General features: G+C 43.2%; 1 protein-coding gene across 4 annotated transcripts; it reads left to right on the top strand.

Moving 5' to 3' along the window:
• The first annotated feature begins 5,430 nt into the window (after positions 1-5,430).
• Positions 5,431-18,775, top strand: LOC106595882 (uncharacterized). Of its 4 annotated transcripts, none has more exons than XM_014187229.2 (9): positions 5,431-5,939; positions 9,831-10,375; positions 10,788-10,884; positions 11,560-12,375; positions 15,069-15,243; positions 15,335-15,536; positions 16,753-16,919; positions 17,483-17,732; positions 17,845-18,775. In XM_014187229.2, exons 2-7 carry the CDS (start codon positions 9,863-9,865, stop codon positions 16,861-16,863), a joined length of 1,914 nt encoding a protein of 637 aa, XP_014042704.2. In that variant the 5' UTR covers positions 5,431-5,939; positions 9,831-9,862; the 3' UTR covers positions 16,864-16,919; positions 17,483-17,732; positions 17,845-18,775. The 4 variants fall into 4 exon arrangements, with proteins under 4 accessions (XP_014042704.2, XP_045568252.1, XP_045568245.1 ...); XM_045712296.1 differs by having other exon boundaries at positions 15,318-15,536; XM_045712289.1 differs by having other exon boundaries at positions 15,318-16,919.
• Positions 18,776-19,878: the final 1,103 nt, after the last annotated feature.

Genomic DNA, 19,878 nt, shown 5'->3' with positions numbered 1-19,878 from the left:
AAAAACACAGGTGCTGATTTGTAAAAAAAAAAATTTTGATTAATGCAAACATTTTTGTATCTGAATAAAGATGAAATTAATATTTTTGAACTATGTTAGTAACTATTGGACATTCATTATATACATCTACATCTATGTACTTATAGAAACTAGTTATTCTGAATGGGATGGCTGGAAGGTACATAACACAACCTATCAGGATGGGTCTTCTGATTGGGTGAATGGATGGCTGGAGAGGTCTTCTGATTGGGCGAATGGATGTCAGGAGAGGTCTTCTGATTGGGCGAATGGATGTCAGGAGAGGTCTTCTGATTGGGTGAATGGATGTCAGGAGAGGTCTTCTGATTGGGTGAATGGATGTCAGGAGAGGTCTTCTGATTGGGTGAATGGATGTCAGGAGAGGTCTTCTGATTGGGTGAATGGGATGGCTGGAAGGTACATAACACAACGTGTCAGTCAGAACAGGTCTGAGTGGGTGAATGGGATGGCTGGAAGGTACATAACACAACGTGTCAGTCAGAACAGGTCTGAGTGGGTGAATGGGATGGCTGGAAGGTACATAACACAACGTGTCAGTCAGAACATCAGGGGCCTGTTGCACAAAAGTAGAATTAAGACATCCGGGATAAATGACTCAGCTGAGCTCAATGAAGCCAAAACATGTGCGTCCAGGCTTAATTGGTTGCACAAAGACCAAGCCAGGATGAGCAGACACGGATTCATTAAGCCAGGTGAAACCAATCCTGGATAGGTGCGCGCTCACGGCTCACTCAAATAGACCCCGCCACAGATCACAGATTAACTGATTTACCATGGCAACTAGAGCCGCGTACTTTTCCCCGTCGGAAGCACAAATCCTCATGGAGGCATACGAGGAGGTAAAATATATAATTAAGAAGAAAGGCAACACCGCCACAGTGATAAAGCAAAGAGAAAAAGCGTGGCAAAGTATTGCAGACCGCCTGAATGCGTAAGTAGTGCACAATTACACAGTCACCGCTCCGCTGAAACATCACAATTACAATTCAAATATTTAATTCACATCTCCAAAAATGCAGTTGTACTGTAATTATGAAACGGTTAAATTTTTAATTGAAATGCACTGCAGATATGAGTGAAATTGTGTAAAGTAACTCCATCACACTGTATAAAGCTATGATAGATTTTTTGATATTTTTACTGAAAACAAGACAAAAATACCAAGTAATTTTTTGCAGTGTGACTCCATTAAATGTGTGTGTGTGTGTGTGTGTGTGTGTGTGTGTGTGTGTGTGTGTGTGTGTGTGTGTGTGTGTGTGTGTGTGTGTGTGTGTAGATTAAACATGAACGGGCCAAAACGGACATGGCAGCAGGTCAAAATCAAATACAAGAACATTCTGCAGAATGGTATGGTCCCTGACTAATATTTAACAAAGCACAAGCATATATTGTACCCAGAAGGTGCCTGCTCACACATTGTCTGTACTGTTTTAGCAGTGAAAAAGAATACCCACAGACAAGGCACGGGTGGTGGGTCACCAAAGGCTGACCTTACCCCAGCAGAGGACATGGCCTTGGAGCTAAATAAAGGCAGGCCCGTCTTAGAGGGGATCCCTGGGGGGAAAGAGACGAGCATAGGTTCCTCCCAAGATGCCACCCGCTTCATTCAAGGTATGTCCTTCCATCTCTACATGGGATACAACCACATTCATATTGAATCAATTTGGACTGTCTGACTTTGGTTTACCTATTGCCTTGCAGTGTCTGGCAGCACTGTGTTCCTGTTAGAGCCACCAGCACAAGCACCAGACGATGCTGATCCAGTGAGTACTCCATCAAAGGCATACTGTAGGCCTGGCATGTCTTGTCTACTAGCTTCAATATGAATCCGATTAAATGTGATAGGGTGAAGGCCCCAGTGCAGCAGCAACAGCACATGATGGAGACGATGATGAGGAGGAGACCATCTCTCTGGATTCCAGAAGGCATGAGGTATCATGTTAAGACTGTGAAAGTACTATTTACTCTACAATGGTGAGGAGTCCTCATCAAAATCAAAAAATCTAATTTATTTTACAGGACCCAGATGCTATACAGTGGGAAAACCAGCCTGGCAACATAGTGCGTATTAATAAAAGGACACCACATCCTGCCAAATTCCAGCTGCGCTAATTGTATTGTGTTCACAGAGCTCACAAGCTATCAGAAAGTTGTATGGCAACCACCTCCGGCGCCAAATAGAACTGGCAGACATAGACATTCAGTACAAGAAGAAAAAGATGGAAAATCTTGCACTGGAGTCCGAAATAAAAAAGAGGACAATTAGGAAACTGGACCTTGAAATAAAAAAACTTGAGAGGGAGGTGAGATATGCCTTCAATGTACACTGTATGCTAACTGTAACACAAATGTATTAATCATTATTTTTCTTTCCTCCCCCAGCTCCAAGAAGATGACACAGCTCAAAATAAAAATTAGGTATATTCTCGTAAAGTCAAGTGAGCCATGACATATGAGCTCTTATTGTGAGCACACAGGACGGTGGCATCTTTCTAAGGTTTTTTTATTTTCCCAGCAATCAGTACAACCAAGTCATCGTTATAAGGCATCGCCCTCTTTTGCCCACCCCCCAGCACCAGGTGTGGCCACTAGCCTATATGAAGGCCCAAAATTGTGTGTTCCTTTCTGCTCTGACAATGGCATGCCCATTCGTGCGAGATGTGGTGGATGAAGAAGCACTTGTGCTGAGGAGAGCCTTCAGGCGAGAAAGGGTCTTCAGGGACCGGTTGGACCCACTGGCCTTCCCTGATGACCATCTATATGAAAGATACAGGTTTTCTGCAGATGGCATCAGGTATCTATGCAGACTACTGGGTCCCAGGATTAAGCACCGCACTGCACGGAGCCATGCACTGAGTGTGGAGCAAATGGTTTGTGTGGCCTTGCGCTTTTTTTCTAGTGGAGCCTTCCTGTACTCAGTGGGGGATGCAGAACAGCTGAACAAGGCCACAATTTGCCGCACAATAAGGAGTGTGTGTCTGGCTATCAAAGCATTAGCAGATGTCTTCATCTCCTTCCCTGGCCACAGAAGACTCTGTGACATCAAAGAGGAGTTCTATAGGATTGCAGGTAAGAGGATCTACAAATTACAGGACAACTGTTAACACATAGTAGGATACTCATTACTTTGTGTGACAGGTTTCCCCAATGTCATTGGTGCAGTGGACTGCACACACATAAGGATAAAAGCCCCCTCAGGTGCCCATGAGGCCGATTTTGTGAATAGGAAATCCTTTCACAGCATTAATGTTCAGGTGAACATAACTTTTTGATATTGTCCATTGACGAACACTCTGCATTGCCAGTGATGTGCATTGATTGGTGTAATATTCCTCATCTTATGATTTCAGATGGTCTGCAATGCTGACTGTGTGATCAGCAATGTTGTGGCAAAATGGCCTGGCTCAGTCCATGACTCCAGAATCTTTCGGGCCTCTGAAATCTATCAGTGCCTATCACAAGGTAAGCCACACAACCCCTATTTATAACCATCATGGCTGTGTCAAGAATATCACTGTGTTTATGAGGTAGTAATGATGAGATTTTGTGTTGACAGGTGAATTCTCTGGTGTGCTGCTGGGAGACAGGGGGTATGGCTGCCAGCCTTTTCTCCTGACACCTTTCACAGACCCCCAGGAAGCACAGCAGGCCTACAACCATGCCCATGCCAGGACCAGGGCCAGAGTTGAAATGACCTTTGGCCTCCTGAAGGCACGCTTTCACTGCCTTCACAAATTAAGGGTCAGCCCTGTTAGGGCATGTGATATTACTGTGGCTTGTGCTGTCCTCCACAATGTGGCCTGCCTGAGGAAGGAGAGGGCCCCCAGAGTGCCACCAGCCATGGACTGGGACAATCCGGCAATCTTCCCTGATGACGACAGTGGTCGGCTGCTGAGGGACCAATATGTGTTGAATTATTTTAGTTAGTATGTGTGCTTTAAATTTTGGTTAAATATGTCCTGCGGTGGCAGAGGAATTGGGGTTTTTTTGGGTTCGTTTTTTTACGAATTTGGCCTCTTATGATGTTTGTGCGGTATACTGTGTGTAATACAAGGCTGCAGGGAGGCTACTGCATCCATTCATTTGTCTGTTCAGTTGATGTGTATGGATTTGTCCTGCATTTATTTTAGTGTGCAGACATGCAGGGTGTGTTATATACAGACCTTTGAATGTGTATGTATCATTTTGTATAATATGCTTGGATTCTGTGCTTTCCATCTTGTAGTCACTGTGACTTCAGTTTCGAAAGGAGCTGATGGTTTACCTGCTTTGTTTTGTCCTTATTCAATAAAGGAACATAATGTTACACATTGTGTTTTTATATTCATATGGAATGTGTATTTGTTTATATGACAGAGTACTAGGGCCACACTGAAGAAAAAGGATAAAGTCATAAATTTATGAGGCTGGTTCTTTCTGCAGAAAAGCTACATATTGTTTTTACAGTTTTGATACTTATGACAATGTGATACTTAATATTCTGGCACATCAGCATGTCTTTGTTTATGAAACCATACTGAAGTACAATTTCACGAAATGCCCCACATCTGTCATTTTAACAACTGTCCTCCTTTAAAACAACCGGTTACAATATTATTACTTGTGTTTTTTTCCCCTCTGTGGCCCTAATATTCTATCATTTTATATATAGCCTTATAGTCTATGGGAAACTGTAAATTATCTAATGATAGCAACATAATCTAAAAATTATTTTTTATCCAAAATCATTGAAATTAATGATCACAAACGTTTAAATAATGACAGTGGGTCTAGTTATGTGATAACAATGTATAGTGAGCAGTGAAATAACTATTGGTTTCCATTTGTGGTGACTGCTGACTGACATTAGGGATGAGATTAAATAGATCCTGGAATTTAGCCTGGTCTGGAGCAGGCTAGCTCCACAGAATAAATCTCCATGGTAATTTATACCATAACATATCCTCCTGCCCCCTATCCATCTTTAGTGCAACCGGATTACGGATCAATTGAGCCAGGATCACCAAGATATCCTGGCTTAATCCCTTATCCTAGTTTTGTGCAACAGGCCCCTGGACAGGTCTGAGTGGACTGTATACAACTACATCAATGTATTGTTACGCTGTATAGAAGCAGTATAGACCAAGCTGCTAATTTGTATATTATGTTTGTTTGACTGAATAAGATATTGCCTTAAATGGGAACGCAAACACTTTAGGTATTAAATATAAGAAAAGAGATATATTCAATCTACTAATAATAAAAAAAAATGTGCATTTAACATTAAAAAAAAATAATAATATCTATATATTTAGTATTTTGATCGTCGACAAGGTTTATTTGACCTATGGTCAGCGCCGTGTTAAATTGCCATAGTAACAACTGACGCCAGTGCGTCACTGGCAGGAAATTAGCAGATTGTCTGTGGTGTTGAGTTTTCACACCGAGAGTGAATTAAAGAGAGAGAGTGAGGTTAGGTGGCGGACAACGAAAGATGGCAAACAACAAGTAGTATATCAAACTGTATAGCGCCAGGCTGTATGAATTGTCTCCAAACAAAAATCCCCCATCATCAGCTGCCCCCAAGGACCCACAACTTTTGAAGAAGTGGCTCCTCATGTTCTGAAGAGAAAGGAAGTGCCAGCTCAATTTAGTAGGATCTGGCGACAGCACTTCGTGGAGGAAGACTTTGCGACGATGGGGAACTTTCGATGCGGCAACCGAAGGGTTTCTGTGGGAGCAAAACTCATGACTCTGATTCCATTTCCATTATTAGCAGCATTTAGGCTGTTTGAAGAGCAGAGACAGAATGGCTATATAAGGAATGGAACATATAGGACCAGGTCCCTGCTAGCATTATAACCTATACAGCTGTCAGATGTGGGCCGTTAACAAGCAACAACTGAGATGGAGAGATAATGGTAAAGAACGGTCAAGGGAAGCTATTTTCATATAGAGGGAGGGGACTCCTCTATACGTTATGCAAAGACAGAATCATATAAAGATGGGACTCTGTAATATGAGAATTTAGTATTTTTCATGGAAGGACTCGGCTTTGCTACTCTAGGGCTAGGGGGCAGTATTTACACGGCCGGATAAAAAACGTACCCGATTTAATCTGGTTACTACTCCTGCCCAGAAACTACAATATGCATATAATTATTGGCTTTGGATAGAAAACACCCTAAAGTTTCTAAAACTGTTTGAATGGTGTCTGTGAGTATAACAGAACTCATATGGCAGGCAAAAACCTGAGAAGATTCTGTACAGGAACTACCCTCTCTGACCATTCCTTGGGCTTCTTGGCTCTGTTTATTGAAAACTTAGGATCTTTGCTGTAACGTGACACTTCCTACGGCTCCCATAGGCTCTCAGAACCCGGGAAAAAGCTGAATGATGTAATTCCAGCCCCTGGCTGAAAAACATTAGCGCCTTTGGTAAGTGGTCTATCAGAGGACAATGAGACTGAGGCGCGTGCACTAGGCGACCCCATGTTTTTATTTTCTCTCTCTTTGAACTAAAACACGATTTCCCGGTCGGAATATTATCGCTTGTTTACGAGAAAAATGACGTCACCCTTCTTTACCCTTTCGGATAGTGTCTTAAACGCACGAACAAAACAGAGGATATTTGAACATAACTATGGATTATTTTGAACCAAACCAACATTTGTTATTGAAGTAGAAGTCCTGGGAGTGCATTCTGACGAAGAACAGCAAAGGTAATAACATTTTTCTTATAGTAAATCTGACTTTGGTGAGGGCTAAACTTGCTGGGTGTCTAAATAGCTAGCCCTGTGATGCCGGGCTATCTACTTAGAATATTGCAAAATGTGCTTTCACCGAAAAGCTATTTTAAAATCGGACATAGCGAGTGCATAGAGGAGTTCTGTATCTATAATTCTTAAAATAATTGTGAACGTTTATCGTGAGTAATTTAGTAAATTCACCGGAAGTTTGCGGGGGGTATGCTAGTTCTGAACGTCACATGCTAATGTAAAAAGCTGGTTTTTGATATAAATATGAACTTGATTGAACAAAACATGCATGTATTGTATAACATAATGTCCTAGAAGTGTCATCTGATGAAGATCATCAAAGGTTAGTGCTGCATTTAGCTGTGGTTTGGGTTTATGTGACATTATATGCTAGCTTGAAAAATGGGTGTCTGATTATTTCTGGCTGGGTACTCTGCTGACATAATCTAATGTTTTGCTTTCGTTGTAAAGCCTTTTTGAAATCGGACAGTGTGGTTAGATTAACGAGAGTCTTGTCTTTAAACTGGTGTAAAATAGTCATATGTTTGAGAAATTGAAGTAATAGCATTTCTAAGGTATTTGAATAACGCGCCACGGGATTCCACTGGCTGTTACGTAGGTGGGACGAAATCGTCCCACTGGCCCTAGAGAAGTTTTAAAGTCTATATTGAATTCAAAGGTTCTTGTAAGAGTGTTATATTTTTGAAGCAATATTCCACGGCATTTCCAAATGGAAAGGAGTCACAGGGCCTTACGTTGAAGCCCTTTGCTGCCGCCTCCATTTAAAACGTCGGAGGGGTTAATGGTGTAAAAGGGGAGGTTACGGACCGATCAACATCACTGTCTTCAGAGTCGAGGATAAAAGCGACAGAACAGAGGAGGCGAACCGGACCGGGAACCGTCACCAAAGAGCTCACGACCATCCGTATTACAACCGAGTTCTGACCCAATACGCCGCTGACGGAGCTGACGCAGCGAGACGCAGTGAAGACGCAGCGAGACGCAGTGAAGACGCAGCGAGACGCAGCGAGACGCAGTGAAGACGCAGCGAGACGCAGTGAGACGCAGCGAGACGCAGTGAAGACGCAGCGACGCAGTGAGACGCAGCGAGACGCAGCGGAGACGGAGACTCAGTGAGACGCAGTGAAGACGCAGTGAGACGCAGTGAGATCAGTGAGACGCAGCGAGACGCAGCGAAGACGCAGTGAAGACCATAAGTCGCTGTATGAACCTGAGAGCTCAGAATCACAATCATCACAGTACGAGCCAAGATATACTATCGATCACTTTGGAGGGAAGCAGGCTGGTGTTCTGGATATGGAGAAGGAGCAGGCTGGGGATTGATTGTTTGCTGTGCAGGACGCTGTGTGTTTACTAACTGAATGATTGATTGTTTGCGGTGCTGGATACTGTGTGTTTACTGACTGTCTGAGTGACGGGACATTTTTATGGTATCTGTAACATATTTTGGTGTGTATTTAATATGCATCTTTAACTTCTTAAAGTGGCAATCAGCAGTAGAAACAATACAGTTTCTCCTTGCTCCTCTTTCGGTAAAAAAGCTGAGAGATTTTGGGGCTGGAGGAGAAATGTAACCACATTTAAATTCATAGACAGAGCTATAGAGACAAATCCTGACAATCCACGATATATCAACATTGTAATCCTGTTTCTATGATCTGTTTCCACTACCATGAATGAATGGTATATATTATTAAAATTCTACTTTGACTCTGCCAACCAGCTGCCCAGTGGTTCCTTGTGGCTCAGTTGGTAGAGCATGGTGTTTGCAACGCCAGGGTTGTGGGTTCGATTCCCACGCGGGACCAGTACGAAAAAAAAGATAATAATAATAATTGTTTAAAAAACATGTTTCTATTCACTATTGTGAGTCGCTCTGGATAAGAGCGTCTGCTAAATGACTCAAATGTAAAAATGTTACCATTCCTTTCCAATAGATGGCAGCCAAGGTTATAGTTGAAGTCACTAGTCTTGCGACAGGGGGACACGGGATTAGTGCGCTTTCAAAGTAGTTTAGTCTTCAAAGCCAAGTTTATCTGGTTACGCTTGAACCTGTTTTTAGAGAGGACAAGCTAACAAATACTTCTTTTTTTTTTTACATAAGGCGCAGGTATTAGGTATATGTCTTGTAATTTTTTTTACAGCAGGCTAGATTTACTAAATGAAGTGTTTTTTATTCAAACTCAAACCCAATGTGAAATGCATTTTGATTCTGGGTATGAGCGCTTTATGGAAGAGACGACACGCCGTACGTCTCCTTCTCCGGATAAACTGCCAGCCTGTATGCTCTGCAGACAACATCATAAGAAAAATGAGTCTGGTACCGAAACTAAATCCCACTGTATTTATAATGAACACGTCCCGTTTTAGTTGGTTAGAATGAGATTATATCAGTCACGACGCTGTGGTCGTCGAATCAAAAAGGTTGACTGTGTTACCATCACGATAAAAAAAAAACAGCACTGGTGACAATGTTATTATTGCGGGTGTAGTGAAATACTTGTGGGAAAAAACTACTTTCTATTTCTAAATTTAAAAATATGTAACCATTTGGAACCAGAGGCCGATGCCACCAACATAGACATAGAAACAAATCTACCGCTTCTTAAGACTTGCTTAACAATGAGAATGACAAATCTATTAACACATATTTCTATGTGAATTTTAGTTGTTTCGACCAAAAAGTGACATTTCATCTTTTAATTATTTTTTTTGAACTGCGTTTACCCCCCCCCCCCCCACTCCAGTCTGTGACGTATAATGTAGTGGACGGGGTGTTTCGTCATCAACAACAGTCAGTCAGAGACCTCGGGGAGTTTTCTAGCCAACAAAAACCGAAACATTATAGGTGTTGAGACGCTTTCAGTGTATATAATTCACTGTGTTTTAAAACACATTTCTGTCGTATAGATAGTTAACCCTCCATCGTTTAATTTCATATGTACGTTACTAAATCAGCAAGCTGAATAGCTAAAATAGCTTAGCAACTGGGCTAGTCTCACATGTTAACTAGCTGTTTTATTTATTTCACCAGCTAGTTAGCTAGTTAGCTAACCTACCCCGACCATGAGTTCACAAAACTACTCTCCTCCTGTTAAAGAAGAAGAGGTCTGCTGGACGGAGAAAGAAGCTCTAGTGAAAGAGGAGGAGGAAGAGAAAGATGTTACAATACAAAAACAAGTAGAGGGTGAAGCTGTTACCGTGAAAGAAGAAGAAGAGAAAGACGTTTCAGTGAAAGAAGAGGAAGAGGAGGATGTTACAGTAAAAGAAGAGGAGATGGAAGTGACAGTGACAGAAGAGGAAGACGCGTTCAGAGTGACTGAGGACGAAGAGAATGTGGATGCACCATCGAGAGCATCCTGTCGGGCTGTGTCACCGCCTGGTACGGCAACTGCACCGCCCGCAACCGCAAGGCTCTCCAGAGGGTGGTGCGATCTGCTCAACGTATCACCGGGGGAAAACTACCTGCCCTCCAGGACACCTACACCACCCAATGCAACAGGAAGGACCAAAATATCACCAAGGACAACAGCCACCCGAGACGCTGCCTGTTCAGCCCGCTACCATCCAGAAGGCGAGGTCAGTACAGGTGTATCAAAGCTGGGACCGAGAGACTGAAAAACAGCTTCTATCTCAAGGCCATCAGACTGTTCAACAGCACAGAGAGGCTGCAGCCTGCATATAGACTTGACATCATTGGCCACTTTAATAAATGGAACACTAGTCACTTTAATAATGTTTACATATCATTTCTCATCTCATATGTATAAACTGTATCTCAGTCTATGCCGCTCTGACGTTGTTTATCCATATATTTATATCTTTTTTTAATTCCATTCCTTCTACTTTAGATTTGTGTGTGTATTTGTTGTGAAGTTGTTAGATATTACTGGACTGTCGGAGCTAGAAACACAAGCGTTTCGCTACGCCCGCAGTAACATCTGCTGCCAAACACGTGTACGTGACAAATAACATTTGATTTTATTTGTAGGATGCAGTTTTTGGACTGAAGGAGGAAGGAGAGATAACTGACACATTGGTGGAGGAAGAAGAGGAAGAGGAGGAGACAGGAGATCTGATTAACACCAGTAAGTACTGTTTTAAAACAGGAAGGAGGAGGAAGAAGAGTGTTTTAGTGAGGAAGAGTAGTGAGTTCTGGAATAGATTTGACTCCAGGATGACAACAGAGGAAGAGTGTTTTAGTGAGGAGGAGGAGGAGGAGACCTGGAATAGATTTGACAACAGAGGAAGTGTTTTTGTGAGGAGGAGGAGGAGACCTGGAATAGATTTGACAACAGAGGAAGAGTGTTTTAGTGAGGAGGAGGAGGAGGAGAGGAGAGGAACTAGAATAGATTTGACTCCAGGATGACAACAGAGGAAGAGTGTTTTAGTGAGGAGGAGGAGGAGAGGAACTAGAATAGATTTGACTCCAGGATGACAACAGAGGAAGAGTGTTTTAGTGGGGAGGAGGAGGAGGAGGAAGAGACCTGGAATAGATTTGACAACAGAGGAAGAGTGTTTTAGTGAGGAGGAGGAGACCTGGAATAGATTTGACAACAGAGGAAGAGTGTTTTAGTGGGGAGGAGGAGGAAGAGTGGGAGGCGGTGTTAAAGAGATTCTAGAGTGAGAAGGTGTTGTTTCCAAGCAACAACCAATCAACCCTGGATCGTTCTACTTTATTGGATCACTGATTGTGTTGTGTGTTTTTTATTTTTTGTAACTTTTTTTTTGCTGTTTTTTGTTGTTGTTGTTGTTCGTACTAGAGAAGTTTCCGGTGCGTTCTGCAGTACGTTCCTGTCCGCTTTGCCCCAAGGTGGTGGTCGGCTTCAGTCAGCACCTGAGGAACACGCACAACGTAAGGAACACGGAGGAGAGGATCCTCCTTTGTAATTGGCAGTCTGGCCGCGTCAATATCAGAAAGGAAACTTGTCCAGTGACGGGATGTTCCACACGCGTCAGTAGACTGGATCGACACATGGAGTCCCACACGGAGCTCAACAGATCGCAGAGGAGACGAGCTTTAGAGGAACTTAGGAGACGGCTGACCATGGAGCGGCTGGCCACGTTGAGGGCGTCCAACCCTGTCGTACCGCTGACCACCCGTTTGGATATCGCGGACGGTGTTGCGAAACAAGAAGAGGAGGACGACTCTTTAGATTCGCTGCTGACTCCTTTGGAAGGGGAGGAGGAGGAGGAGGAGGAGGACGTGAGCTGCGAAGCTTATTCCTGCCACTGCCAAGCGCCGATCCTGAGGCTGCGGAAAGCTTTGCAAGAGCGGGATGAAGCCCTGACCAAGATAAGTGAGACCATCCGATCCGTTAGAGAGGACAACCTAAAGCTGATCTCTGAACTGAATAGAGCGAGGAAGAGGTACCAGCTACTGAAAAGGCAGAAGACGAGTGTCGGGGCAAGGACGGCAAATGCGAGGTCCAGGTTTCAGACCGAGCCGTCTCCTCTTGCGTCAGACACAGAACAAGAGGAGCTGCAGGAGGACAAAGACGTGGGTTCAGGGGCTCAGACAGAGGAGGACACGGCGCCTGGATCGAGCAGCCAAATTCCCTTCTCAGGCTCTGCTCTGAGTAAGTACTGTCTTTAAATAGTGTTGTTATTTTTGAAAAGTATTTGGAAAAGCCTAAAAGGTCGACTTTTTATTTTTGTTTGTTTTTGTTGTGTTCACGTTGTTAGAAATGTGTTTGGGGTCCAGATAATCACAGTTACAGCGTCTTCGGACAGTATTCACACCCCTTGACTGATTCCACATTTTTTGTTTTTGTTACATCTTGAATTTAAAATGGATGAAATCGATTTCTCTCCCCCGCATCTACAGACCCCATTATGACAACATGAAAACATGTTTGTAGTAGTAATGTTTGCAAATTTATTGAAAATTAAATACAGAAATATTTCATTTACGTAAGTATTCACACCCCTGAGTAAATACATATTAAAATCACCTTTTGGCAGCGATTACAGCTGTGAGTCTTTCTGGGTAAGTCTCTAAGAGCGATTACAGCTGTGAGTCTTTCTGGGTAAGTCTCTAAGAGCGATTACAGCCGTGAGTCTTTCTGGGTAAGTCTCTAAGAGCGATTACAGCTGTGAGTCTTTCTGGGTAAGTCTCTAAGAGTTTTTCACACTTAGATTGTACAACATTTTACCCATTATTCTTTTTCAAAATTCGTCAAGTTTTGTCAAATTTTTTGTTGATCATTGCTAGACAACCATTTTCAGGTCTTGCCGTAGATTTAAGTCAAAACTGTAACTCGGCCCACTCAGGAACATTCACTGTCTTCTTGGTAAGCAACTCCAGTGTAGATTTGGCCTTGTGTTTTAGGTTATTGTCCTGCTGAAAGGTGAATTCATCTCCCAGTGTATATTTGGCCTTGTGTTTTAGGTTATTGTCCTGCTGAAAGGTGAATTCATCTCCCAGTGTCTGGTAGAAAGCCGACTGAACCAGGTTTTCCTCGAGGATTCTTGTCTGTGCTTAGCTCCGTTCTGTTTTATTTATTTTTTTATCCTGAAAAACTCTCCAGTCCTTAACAATGACAAGTATACCCATAACATGACGCAGACACAACTATGCTTGAAAATATGGAGAGTGGTACTCACATTTTGTTTTTTACCCATCTACCAATAGGTGCCTTTCTTTGCGACGCATTGGGAAAAACCTCCTTGGTCTTTGTGGTTGAATCTGTGTTTGAAATTCACTGCTCGACTTGAGGTGAGGTAGTCATTCAAAAATAATTTTAAAACACAGTGAGTCCATGCAACTTATCTTCTACCTGGTAAAATAAGGGTAAAATAAACTTGTTAAGCGACGTTTTTACTCCTAGGCTGAACATAAGGGTTTGAAAACTTATTGACTCATCACATTTCAGCTTTTCATTTTTAATTAATTTGTATTAAAAAAAAGTGAAAAACTTAATTCCACTTTGACATTATTGGGGTATTGTATGAAGACCAGTGACAAAGAAAATATAAAGTTTTAATTAATGTTAAATTCAAGCTGTGACACGACAATAAGTGGAAAAAGTCAAGCTCTGTGAATACTTTCTGAAGGTCCTGTAAACTTTAGGGTCCTCCGCTGTGTCTGGCCTGCTTCACTCTTCCCCAGAACCCCAACTGTTCTCTTCTGTGTCTGGCCTGCTTCACTCTTCCCCAGACCCCCACCCATCCTCCTCTGTGTCTGGCCTGCTTCACTCTTCACTCTTCCCCAGACCCCCACCCATCCTCCGCTGTGTCTGGCCTGCTTCACTCTTCCCCAGAACCCCACCTGTTCTCTTCTGTGTCTGGCCTGCTTCACTCTTCCCCAGACCCCCACCCATCCTCCTCTGTGTCTGGCCTGCTTCACTCTTCACTCTTCCCCAGACCCCCACCCATCCTCCGCTGTGTCTGGCCTGCTTCACTCTTCCCCAGAACCCCACCTGTTCTCTTCTGTGTCTGGCCTGCTTCACTCTTCCCCAGACCCCCACCCATCCTCCTCTGTGTCTGGCCTGCTTCACTCTTCCCCAGACCCCCACCCATCCTCCGCTGTGTCCAGCCTGCCTCACTCTTCCCCAGACCCCCACCCGTCCTCCGCTGCGTCTGGCCTGCTTCACTCTTCCCCAGACCCCCTCCCATCCTCCTCTGTGTCTAGCCTGCTTCACTCTTCCCCAGACCCCCACCCGTCCTCTGTGTCCAGCCTGCTTCAGTCTTCCCCAGACCCCCTCACATCCTCCGCTGTGTCCAGCCTGCTTCACTCTTCCCCAGACCCCCTCACATCCTCCTCTGCGTCTAGCCTGTTGGAGCTCAGACCATAACAATTTCACCGTACCTACAGTTCTGTCTGTCCTGACTGTGCAGGTGGACTATTAAAATCTAAATTTCATTCATCTGATGGAAATAGAACCAAATGCTCCTCTGTCTTCAAATTAGGAAAAAAACAGCCTGTCTGATTTATGTTGCCTTGTGAGATCTGTTTTAATAAAGTCCTAAATGTTATGTTTCTTTGATTAGGTGTGTATATAGAGGGGTTCAGGAAGACCTGTGAAGGTCCCAGTCCAAAATGTTATGTTTCTTTGATTAGGTGTGTTTATAGAGGGGTTCAGGAAGACATGTGAAGGCCCCAATCCAAAATGTTATCTTTCTTTGATTAGGTGTGTTTATAGAGGCGTTCAGGAAGATCTGTGAAGGCCCCAATCCAAAATGTTATGTTTCTTTGGTTAGGTGTGTTTATAGAGGGGTTCAGGAAGACCTATGAAGGTCCCAGTCCAAAATGTTATGTTTCTTTGGTTAGGTGTGTTTATGGAGGGGTTCAGGAAGACCTGTGAAGGCCCCAATCCAAACAATAAACTGAAGCAAGATTGTGCCGCAAAGCTCAAGATGGTGCAGCAATTTTTGACGTACATGGCGAAGGATGAGTTTTATCCATCCGCTCTCACTTTCCTGACGAACCACGACAACATGAGGAGGTGAGCAGAGGATCTGTCAGTCTCTTTAGTCTCATCGGCGTTCATTAACAATACACTCATTGAGTAGGTTACAGTGTGTGTGTGTTTTTAGATGGTTTCAGACTCTACAGAAGAACAAGGCCGTCGCCACGGTCAACCACTACGCCTCGACGATCGGTGCGTTTCTCCAATACTCCGAGGAGACGCCTCCGCCTGGTTGCCGGCTGACCAAAAACCATTGGAAGGAGATCAACCGGGCAATGAGGGAGATTAACGAGTCCGTGAAACGACCCGTTTCCAGGAAGGAAGGAAAGGTGGTGTCTATAAAGAGCCTGCTGGAATGCCAGTCTCTTTTTTTTTCTCAATCTGTGATACCATCTGTTATTCCACTCTTCTAGCCGTCATAGATGTTTACAGGACAATATGCTGTCTGTTATTATTATAGATGTTTACGGAACATTATGCTGTCTGTTATTATTATAGATGTTTACAGGACATTATGCTGTCTGTTATTATTATAGATGTTTACAGGACATTATGGAAGATGTCTGTTATTATTATAGATGTTTACAGGACATTATGGAAGCTGTCTGTTATTATTATAGATGTTTACAGGACATTATGGAAGCTGTCTGTTATTATTATAGATGTTTACAGGACATTATGGAAGCTGTCTGTTATTATTATAGATGTTTACAGGACATTATGGAAGCTGTCTGTTATTATTATAGATGTTTACAGGACATTATGGAAGCTGTCTGTTATTATTATAGATGTTTACAGGACATTATGGAAGCTGTCTGTTATTATTATAGATGTTTACAGGACATTATGGAAGCTGTGTTATTATTATAATGTTTACAGGACATTATGGAAGCTGTCTGTTATTATTATAGATGTTTACGGAACATTATGGAAGCTGTCTGTTATTATTATAGATGTTTACAGGACATTATGGAAGCTGTCTGTTATTATTATAGATGTTTACAGGACATTATGGAAGCTGTCTGTTATTATTATAGATGTTTACAGGACATTATGGAAGCTGTCTGTTATTATTATAGATGTTTAAAGGACATTATGGAAGCTGTCTGTTATTATTATAGATGTTTACAGGACATTATGCTGTCTGTTATTATTATAGATGTTTACAGGACATTATGGAAGCTGTCTGTTATTATTATAGATGTATACAGGACATTATGGAAGCTGTCTGTTATTATTATAGATGTTTACAGGACATTATGCTGTCTGTTATTATTATAGATGTTTACAGGACATTATGGAAGCTGTCTGTTATTATTATAGATGTATACAGGACATTATGGAAGCTGTCTGTTATTATTATAGATGTTTACAGGACATTATGGAAGCTGTCTGTTATTATTATAGATGTTTACAGGACATTATGGAAGCTGTCTGTTATTATTATAGATGTTTACAGGACATTATGGAAGCTGTCTGTTATTATTATAGATGTTTACAGGACATTATGGAAGCTATCCTGTTTTTATTCTCATTATCCAACAGAAATCTCGGAAGAAACGAGGACACAGAGGAACCAGAACCGGTTTTACGGATTCCTGTGTGCCTATTTTACCTCCATGTACGGCCACAGCCCGGGCCTGTATAGAAACATGACGGTGAAGGAGGTGGAGGAGGCCCAGTGGGGCCTGTCTGGGACCTGTCTGATCAACGTAAGTCTATAACTGTACACCTGAACGTGGCCCAGTGGGGCCTGTCTGGGACCTGTCTGATCAACGTCAGTCTATAACTGTACACCTGAATGTGGCCCAGTGGGGCCTGTCTGGGACCTGTCTGATCAACGTAAGTCTATAACTGTACACCTGAACGTGGCCCAGTGGGGCCTGTCTGGGACCTGTCTGATCAACGTCAGTCTATAACTGTACACCTGAACGTGGCCCAGTGGGGCCTGTCTGGGACCTGTCTGATCAACGTAAGTCTATAACTGTACACCTGAACGTGGCCCAGTGGGGCCTGTCTGGGACCTGTCTGATCAACGTAAGTCTATAACTGTACACCTGAACGTGGCCCAGTGGGGCCTGTCTGGGACCTGTCTGATCAACGTCAGTCTATAACTGTACACCTGAATGTGGCCCAGTGGGGCCTGTCTGGGACCTGTCTGATCAACGTAAGTCTATAACTGTACACCTGAACGTGATTGGTTGGTTTTTGGAAACGACTGCAGGCACCGCAGCGTTAATGCCTGTTTGTTTGTTTGTTTTTCATTTCCTAACAGGTGGGAAACACACAACAAATGAAAACCACGATCCAGATGTCGCTGACCAAAGAAGAGTACACTTGGTTTTCAGACTTCCTGAAATTCAAGCACTTCCTCCCAGGGGGAAAGAAAGCCCGGCACTTTTTTTTTCAATTCCACCAACACTGAGATCAGGAATCTACCGGTCTACCTGAAAGAGGCGTGGAAGGAGATGGGCCTGCCTGAAAGCCCTAACTTCACCGAGCTGCGGACTTCCATCGTCAGTCATGTCAGTCAGATAGTGGGGGCGATGTAAATAAAAAGATTCTATTCCACGGCTGTCTGAAAACCATCGATGGCTAAAATACCATCTTTTATCTGTCTTGTTTGTGTCTTAACAGGTCAAAAACGTTCTCCCGAATGCCGACAGGGAAATGCTGGCTGACTTCATGTGCCACGACAGCCAGATGAAAGACAAACGTTACGCGATGAATCCTTCCAAAGCCGGTGAAACCAGCGCCTTCCTTGAGACGGCGTCGAAGGGAGAAGATACCGCACCACGGGCACCGCAGAGAACCAACCCTCCACCTCCAGAAAGAGGAAGACGAGAGAGGGCGAATCCGTCTCCGAATGGAGCACCACTCCTGAAGAGATCGAGGTGCAGGACGGGGAGGACCAGGAACGAAGCACCAACCCTGAAGAGATCGAGGTGCAGGACGGGGAGGACCAGGAACGAAGCACCAACCCTGAAGAGATCGAGGTGCAGGACGGGGAGGACCAGGAACGGAACGGACGGCCAGACAAACCTCTAGTAGAATAACATATCCAGAGACGACGCGTTTAGATTGCAAAGATGCACTTGTACGCCATTTAACAGTCGAGAACAAACCGATTTATACTCGGGCGTGTTGGTCTCCTCAAACTGAGGAACGCATCGCCGCTCGCCTCCCACTTTGTCGCGCTGCGTATGATGTATGACGCTGCAGGGTATGAAGCAGCTGAGGTCCGTTTAAAGCTTTAAACTCAAAACAGACTCCAGGAGAAAGAAGGACGAGGAAGTGCACGAGGAAAGACGGATGGGGGGTGGGGTTTGACCTCTGACAGTCAGATGGAAGGAGGGGAGCTGTCTTCTGAAGAATGTTCGACTTTCTCACATGTATACACACCACACGCTGACACACACACACACACACACACACACAGGTTGTTGATTCAGACTCCTGATGGAGACATTATAACAAACAATTATAGCTCTGACACACATTATAAAAAGTCATTTAATGTCTATTTCAGTTCTCGTTTAGATTATTCAATAAAGTTTTGTTACTAGTTCTCCACTGTGTTGTTTTCATTTCAGACCGTGAGGTTGAATTTAAAACTGGAATGAGTGAAGTAACATAGGACCATATCTCAGGGAATGTCAAAACAGGAAGGGAGATTTAAAACAGGAAGTGAGATTTAAAACAGGAAGGGAGATTTAAAAACAGGGTTGCGTGAAGTAACACCCTTTGCTTTGATGACAGCTTTGCACACTCTTGGCATTCTCTCAACCAGCTTCATGTGGTAGTCACCTGGAATGCATTTCAATGAACAGGTGTGCCCTTGTTAAAAGTTAATTTGTGGAATTTATTTCCTTCTTAATGAGTTTGAGCCCAATCAGTTGTGTTGTGAGAAGGTGAGGGTGGTATACAGAAGATAGCCCTATTTGATTCCATATGTGTTATTTCACAGTTTTGATCTCTTCACTGTAATTTTAAAATGTAGAAAATAGTAAAAATAAAGAAAAACCCTTGAACGAGTAGGCGTGTCCAAACTTTTGATTGGTACTGTATTAGTATTCAAGTTTAATTATTGCCTTGCAGTGTACACAGACGGTTCCGAGGATCCCATGGAAAGAGTTTACAGAAGCAGGTGTATTTATGAGTTACACAGACGGTTCCAAGGATCCCATGGAAAGAGTTTACAGAAGCAGGTGTATTTATGAGTTACACAGACGGTTCCAAGGATCCCATGGAAAGAGTTTACAGAAGCAGGTGTATTTATGAGTTACACAGACGGTTCCGAGGATCCCATGGAAAGAGTTTACAGAAGCAGGTGTATTTATGAGTTACACGGACGGTTCCAAGGATCCCATGGAAAGAGTTTACAGAAGCAGGTGTATTTATTTCTGAGTTCCATGTTAATCTGTAAAAGAGACTAAAACTTGATTTATCTGAATATTCAACATGAAATGGTTGAGATAATTGTTGAATTACAATGGATAGAGGAGGTGCAACCAGGAAGACTAGAAATATGATGATGGGACTGCATCAGTTTAGTAGTGGATAGAGGAGGTGCAACCAAGAAGACTAGTGATATGATGTTGGGACTGCATCAGTTTAGTAGTGGATAGAGGAGGTGAAACCAAGAAGACTAGTGATATGATGTTGGGACTG

Source organism: Salmo salar, chromosome ssa02 (assembly GCF_905237065.1).
Source record: "Salmo salar chromosome ssa02, Ssal_v3.1, whole genome shotgun sequence".
Taxonomy (NCBI): domain Eukaryota; kingdom Metazoa; phylum Chordata; class Actinopteri; order Salmoniformes; family Salmonidae; genus Salmo; species Salmo salar.
This window is presented reverse-complemented; position numbering and strand designations above follow the sequence as displayed.